We start from the raw sequence: 7,055 nt of genomic DNA on the forward strand, positions 1-7,055 counted from the left end.
AATGATTTCTGAGGTAACCACAGACACAAACATTGCCCACGTGCTTTAGCAGTGCTTAACATCCGTCTCCATGTTCCACATCTTCTAGGTGTCTGTTGTCTTTTCTTTCTTGGTCCTGACCCTCAATGCTGAGTCTCACAAAACTAACTCTAGAGCTGCAGGCTACAAGTTTATTTGATAGCAATATTTATTAGCTTCCAGCTATAAAAATCTGAGTGGCATAAGCATATGATGCGTCTATCGAATTTTTGGTGAGCATTCTCGGCGTAAAGAGTCCTGAAGTAAATCTCTAAACATTTCTGTAACCTGGTACAGACTACACTGGTCGGAAATACGGGAACAGATGATTTAAGGGAAAGGGAAGCTCCGCCTAATCCTCAAGACGCAATTTCTAGGCGCCGCCAGTTAACGCGGGGGCCTATCCTCCCGCGGTGGCTCAGATAGCCTTCTCCAAACGTGGTTGCTGAGGAAACTACATTACCCAGGATTCTCCGCGATGCTGGGTTAATGAAGGCCCGATAGAGGGGCGTTTCCGTTGGTGCGGGAGACGTCAGGGAGGGATTTCCGTTCCCTTCTTGAGCGGACATTTTGTTTGCTTTTGGATTAGCCCGCCAGGTCAGACTTCAGATCACCGTGTCAGGCCTGAGTGACAGGAGAGAGCAAACGCGAGAGGGGGCGTTGTCTTCTAAACAGAGGCGGGCCCACTGGCCGTTAATGACCCCTTCCCATCAGCGCGCCTTCCCCGGTCCGCAGGTTCCGGTGGCGGCGGCGGCTCTGAAAGACCTGGCGCAGGTGGGTGCCGCGCCCTCGAGTCCCCCCGCGGCCTCCGTTTCTGAACACAGAGTCTCGAATGAGGGCCGCCTCAGGCCCCCACAGCTCCGGCCTCTGTGTCCAGGCAGCAGGACGCTCCTATTGGGTCCCATATCTGACAGCCGTTGTGGTGGGGTGTGGAAGGACGTTGTGGAAGGCGGAGGGACGGGCGTATGCAAAGGCTGGGGGCGGAGGGAGGGCGACACTGACCGAGCATTTGGGAACTCCGGAGTCATAGGTGTGTGAAAGGGTCAGAGGATGTGTGAAGAGGAGTCACACCTGCAGTGTCAGCCTGAGCAGTTGTGCCTTCGTGGTGCGTGTGCCGGCAGCTAACGAAGAGGGACTGCTTCTGGAACAAACTTGGGGTGGAGGTTAGATGATGAAGACGGTGAAGCACAGAAAGCCTTAGTCCAAGGTAACACAGCTGTTAGGTGGCCCTAGAGACCGAGGCACAGAGGTGAGCCAGTCAGCCTCGGGTCTTTGTGGCCGGGCAGGAGTAGGGGATAGGCATGAGCTCCTTCGTGGTTGTTTGTCTCTCACAATCTTCCTCTTCTTACAGGTTCGGATGAACTCGGAAGTAATTATGGGCCCTGCACAGGTGAGGGAAGGGCACCTGTGCTCTCATCCATCCCACTCCCACCCTCACCCCCAATGGTCTCCAGGATTGTGGGATCATACAACACTCTGCGTATACTCTCCCAGCTCTTGATTCTGAGGAACCTGGAGAGAGCCTCAGCCCAGGGTTTTGAGTTCAGGCCAGGGGTTATATGGAAGGATTCCCGTTTTGGGTAACTGCTGGAGTATGATGTGGACAGTTTTTCCAGGTACAGGAACCAACATGTGCAAATACTTGGAGGAGAGACTGAGATAGAAGTTTTCAAGAAACAACAGTTCTCCCCCATGTGTGATAGGAATCAGGAACAGGTGGACAGGAGTCAGGTCTGGAGTGGACAGCTGACAAGCTGTGTCTCTGTTCTGAGGATTGTGTAGCCATGTGGGTACCAAGCAGAGGAGGGAGGTGATCTGATTCAGGTTTTAACAGGACCCGTCTGGATGCCAAGTGGAGAATGGACTGTGTGTGGTGAGGGTAAAGGGAATAATAATATAGACAAGGAGACCAGGAGGAGGCTGCTTCAAGATTCCAGGTGACTCATAGTGATGGATGGGCCAGAGGGGAGATGTGTAGAATGGAGAAGTGTTAGGTCAGATTTTTTTTTTCTTCTTTTAAATGTGTGTGAGAGAGAAAAACCCGAGGTTTTAGCCCTTATCAGCTGGAAGGGTAGATGCTCCATCACCTGAGACAGAGAAGTCAGGTTGGATAACAAGATTTTATTTGTTGCTCATGTCTAAGTTGTTCCAGAGAACAGTGAATGGAAGTGATAAGTGAGCTGCTGGACACAGGACTGGACTTCTGTGGAGGGGTTCATGGTGACGACAACCACAAAGTAGAAAATGGTGTACAGGTTGGATTAGGAGGAAGAATATACACATCACAATGACAGTGCAGTTACTGAGTTAGGAAGGTGATGGTGGAAGGCCAAGGACTGGGTGGGGGACCAGAGTTGTGAGACACAGTATGATCCAAAAGAATACTGTGTACATGGAAAGTAGCATGGACTGATGGCTTCTGGGTCCTGGTATCAGGGACTTAAAGGATAAAGATGAGCCCAACTTTGGTTGTCTGGTAGCATGATCTTAGCAACCCCAGGAGAACTGGCTGGCAGGAAGGGGTGGAGGCGGGGTACAGTGCAGCCCTGCAGGCCAGGCCCAGAGCTTAGATGGTGCCTCTCTGAGGCACCACCTGCCTGTTGTTGCTGTTAGTGGGCACAGTAATCAAAGGGACGATTAGGAGAGAGCAGACACCTTTGGCACCTAGTCTCTGTGTTTCCTCTGAATTGAGAAATTAGGTAGGAAGGAATGCAGGGGGGAGATCTGTGGAGGCCTGGATGGGTGTCCTTGGGAGAGAGGCTTCTCATGGACTCGGATCTCTCCATTGGGACAGGGGCAGGTGAACTTTGAGGACGTGGCTGTATACTTCTCCCCGGAGGAGTGGGGGCTCCTTGATGAGGCTCAGAGGCTCCTGTACCGTGATGTGATGCTGGAGAACTTGGCACTTATGGCCTCTTTGGGTAAGGCCTCACACCCACCCCAGGGTCCTGTACTGGGCTCTTCCTCTCCCCTATTTCCCAAGGGCAGTCCAGCCCTTCCTGAATCAGAGCTTGTCTTCTCCCGGACTGGAAGCCTCTGTTCAGATCCATGTACCTCTGTGCCCTAATTTGTGCCACCTCCTCTAGCTGATGTTTCTAGTGGCCTGCATGGGTCAGGAATTGCAGGGACCATTTTGGTTACTACTTGTTGAGACCATGAACTATTCGTCCAAGACCCTTCTTTGAGGTTATTTTTATAATACATAGTTTTCTTCTCTGAGGGGTGGGTTACCCAGGCTAGTGCTGGCCATTTACCTGTCTTGTCTTATCTTTAGGATATGAATCTTCCATGTCCCATGGATTTGCTTCACTGGAGCTGGGCAGCAAGCCCTGGGGATCTGACTGGGCAGATGTTACTCCAGCCAGGACCAGAGACACTCAGGGTGGGTATGACCTGGGGAATGGGAATGGGGAAGGATGTGATGTTGGGGCTGGGTTCCTGTCATTCCCTAATCTCTCTCCCCACACTTTACTTTGCCATGTACACACTTGTCATTTATGCTCTGACCTTTGGCTTCTGGATGTTCCCCACCTCTGCCTCCATATCTGACCTGTTCCTCTCCATTGCTCCTGCTGCAGTGCTCCTCAACATTGGCCTATACTTAGTGTGTTATAAGATGTGCACATACTCCAAATAGTTCTTAAATACCAACTGTTCAGTGGTAGCTATTCAGTAGACACAGCTCTCACCTGTCCCCAGCAGCAAAAGCCTCACTGACATCCTGAAATATTCTTTCTGGGCTGTACCCCACATTTGTGTCCTCTCCTAGTCAAAGCCTCTTCCATTCCTTTATTTTTTAATTTTTTTAAGGACTCTTACATTCTATGATCTTTAGATGTCAACTACTGCATAGCAGCCCTTTACTCAACTTGAATTTGGGCCTCTTGTTCTGACAGCAGTCCTATGACCTAGATCTTATTTCTGTTAGACACACATTTATAATGAGGCTACCCCTTCCATCAGTGTCAATTTGTACTTCACCAGCATTTGTCTGCTTTCAGGTTGTTGGCATGGAACAGAGGGTGAGGAGATAGCTTTTAAGCAGAACATTTCTGTGGGAATGTCACAGATCAAGACTCCCAAGACAGGTCCTGCTACCCAGAAGGCCCACCCCTGTGAGACCTGTGGCCTGGTCTTGAAAGACATTTTGTACTTGGCTGAGCACCAGGGAGCACACCCTGGTCAGAAATCATACATGTGTGGGGCATGTGGGAAACAATTCTGGTTCAATGCAAACCTTCACTACCAGAAGCAGCACAATGGAGAGGAACCCTTCAGAGGGGATAAGGGCAGCACCTTACTTGTGAACAGCTGCCCTGTCAAACCATTGGAGATGCCTTTTATGCCAGGGAAAGGTTATAAGGACTTGCCAACTAGCTCAAGCATTTTCCAGCACCATCCCTCTCATAGTAAGTGGAAGCGAAACAGTAATGCCAAATGTGTGGATGCCTTTCACAGTGGACAGAGGCATTATGAGTGCAGCGAATGTGGGAAAACCTTCAGCCGCAAAGACTCACTTGTCCAGCATCAGAGAGTCCACACTGGAGAAAGGCCTTATGAGTGCAGCGAATGTGGGAAAACCTTCAGCCGCAAACCCATACTTGCTCAGCACCAGAGAATCCACACTGGAGAAATGCCATATGAATGTGGCATATGTGGGAAAGTTTTCAATCATAGTTCCAACCTTATTGTACACCAGAGAGTCCACACTGGAGCAAGGCCTTACAAGTGCAGTGAATGTGGGAAAGCCTATAGCCACAAATCCACACTTGTTCAGCATGAGAGTATCCACACTGGAGAAAGGCCTTATGAATGCAGTGAATGTGGGAAATACTTTGGTCACAAATACAGACTCATTAAACACTGGAGTGTTCATACTGGGGCAAGGCCCTATGAGTGCATTGCATGTGGGAAGTTCTTTAGCCAGAGTTCTGACCTTATTGCACACCAGAGAGTTCACAATGGTGAAAAGCCTTACGTGTGCAACGACTGTGGAAAAGCCTTTAGCCACAAACATGTACTTGTTCAGCATCATAGAATTCACACTGGAGAAAGGCCATATAAGTGCAGTGAGTGTGGGAAGGCCTTCAGGCAAAGAGCTTCTCTCATCCGACATTGGAAAGTTCACACTGGAGAAAGGCCTTAGGATGGCCGGTAATATACCATATTTCCTTGTTCAACATAGTGACTGACAGAAGCTGTGAGATTAGCCTTTGTGAGTAGCCATCAGCCAGAAGTTGAACCTCCTGCATTTAAACATCCACTCTGTTGAGACTTCTGAATGCCAGCTATGTGGGAATCTTTCTGGTGCAGTGTTGCACTTTGTAACCTCACCAGGAGCCTTGCCAGAATTCTGTCACTGCCAGTGTCTCTGAAAAACAACAACAACAACAAAAACAAACAAAAAAAAAAACAAGCTATGTATGGAATGGCAGAGTCCCACATTGTGCATAAGTCATCCCAACATGTTCTAATAGCCAGACATCTGCTTCTCCTCCCTTCCTTAGAGGGAATCATCAGTACCTAGAGCCCATTAAAAATCCTCACTCTTTCCTGCCTTCTCCTCCAACTGGTTTAAGCATGGACATGACCCAGTTTTGGTTAGAAGGTTGCAATTTTTTTTTCTTTCTGCTGGTTACTTATAGAGAAGATTTCCATTTTTCATGGACTTGAACTGATTTTGTTGGTCTCATTTTGTGCTCATGATGGATTCGTTCAGCCTCCAAGTCCCCTACTTTGAAAATTGCCATCTCATCTTTTTCTGTTTTTGCAACAAATGCCTTAGTTTTAAACTACCTTTAATTTGGAGGATTCTGTTCGCTCTGTGGGTTGTATTGAGAAGAGAGTTGGGCGCTGCCAGCGTGAAGAAAGGAACAACTTTTGTGAGAGTTCAAATGTTTCTCCGTGGTATTAGCAGAATGGCAAGGAACAACTCTCATTTTAGCCTAACTTGCATTACTGCTCAAGGACTCCTATGAATTAGGCCCAGATTGCCGGGCCTAATCTTTTGGCCTGTATGCCAAGGTTTTTTGTGTGATCAAGGTCACCCTGAGCAGTGGGCAGTTGTGACAACCTCTGGTGTATCTGGGAGTGGTATGAATTGGTTCCCTTGTTCCAGAGGGATGTTTCATATTCCCATATTCTCTTTATGGGAACTTGACACACACATCCTGCCCCCAGGACTTGCCGATGCCCCTGAAATCTATTATTTAGTAGGCAGACGTCACTGTCCCCTAAAAAGATAGTTAGGAATCATAATAGGCACAGAGATACTGATGAATTGGGAGTTGGGAACATACTGTAGAGAATGTGACTTTTATACAGGTAAATGCACATATGTTTCTATCACTATGGCTTTGGTATGCAGGTTTACAGAAATTCTCAGGATTCCCGTATTTGTGTCTCTTTTATGGCTACAGTCCCTGTCCGAGCAATTTAAACATTTTCTGCAATAAACTGCACATATTTATAGTATACAGTTTGATAAGTTTTGATACATGTTTGTGAAGCCAAGTTTTCTGAATTGCCTTATAATCCCTCCTCCCCTTACCCATTCCCAGGCAGCCACTCATCTTGCTTTTTAACTGTAGATTTTTGTTGCATTTCCCAGAATTTTATGTATATGGAAGGATTTATGTACACAGGTAACACTTTAATATATACTGTTATATATCTGGTTTTAACTGCATAATTGCCTTGTGATTCATCAGTTTTACATGCATCAGTAGTTCATTCGTTTGCATTCATACTTTTGCTGAAAGTTCCATTTTTAGAGAAAGAGTTCTTTTTTTTTTTTTTTTTTTTTTTTTTTTTTTATGATAGTCACAGAGAGAGAGAGGCAGAGACATAGACAGAGGGAGAAGCAGGCTCCATGCACCGGGAGCCCGACGTGGGATTTGATCCCAGGTCTCCAGGATCGCGCCCTGGGCCAAAGGCAGGCGCCAAACCGCTGCGCCACCCAGGGATCCCTAGAGAAAGAGTTCTAAATCAAGTGATCCAATAGAGAGCTCACAAAAAAACAAAGCCATGGTGTCTGT

The 7,055-nt window shown here is 47.6% G+C and overlaps 1 protein-coding gene across 2 annotated transcripts; it reads left to right on the plus strand.

Annotated features, from left to right (window-relative positions):
• Positions 1 to 550: 550 nt before the first annotated feature.
• On the plus strand, positions 551 to 6,492 carry ZNF772 (zinc finger protein 772). 2 transcript variants are annotated; one of them, XM_077913010.1, is made up of 5 exons: positions 551 to 792; positions 1,370 to 1,408; positions 2,813 to 2,939; positions 3,293 to 3,400; positions 4,020 to 6,492. In XM_077913010.1, exons 1-5 carry the CDS (start codon positions 715 to 717, stop codon positions 5,162 to 5,164), a joined length of 1,497 nt encoding a protein of 498 aa, XP_077769136.1. In that variant the 5' UTR covers positions 551 to 714; the 3' UTR covers positions 5,165 to 6,492. The 2 variants fall into 2 exon arrangements, with proteins under 2 accessions (XP_077769136.1, XP_077769146.1); XM_077913020.1 differs by lacking the exon at positions 2,813 to 2,939 and having other exon boundaries at positions 553 to 792.
• The last annotated feature ends 563 nt before the right edge of the window (positions 6,493 to 7,055 follow it).

This window comes from Canis aureus, chromosome 1 (assembly GCF_053574225.1).
Source record: "Canis aureus isolate CA01 chromosome 1, VMU_Caureus_v.1.0, whole genome shotgun sequence".
Taxonomy (NCBI): Eukaryota; Metazoa; Chordata; class Mammalia; order Carnivora; family Canidae; genus Canis; species Canis aureus.

Bases quoted from the DNA above. Each gene is read 5' to 3' on its own strand.
- ZNF772 (XM_077913010.1), top strand. From the start codon at position 715: ATGACCCCTTCCCATCAGCGCGCCTTCCCCGGTCCGCAGGTTCCGGTG. The intron at 793-1,369 runs GTGGGTGCCGCG...CTCTTCTTACAG, and splicing joins CTCTGAAAGACCTGGCGCAG to GTTCGGATGAACTCGGAAGT. The intron at 2,940-3,292 runs GTAAGGCCTCAC...TCTTATCTTTAG, and splicing joins GGCACTTATGGCCTCTTTGG to GATATGAATCTTCCATGTCC.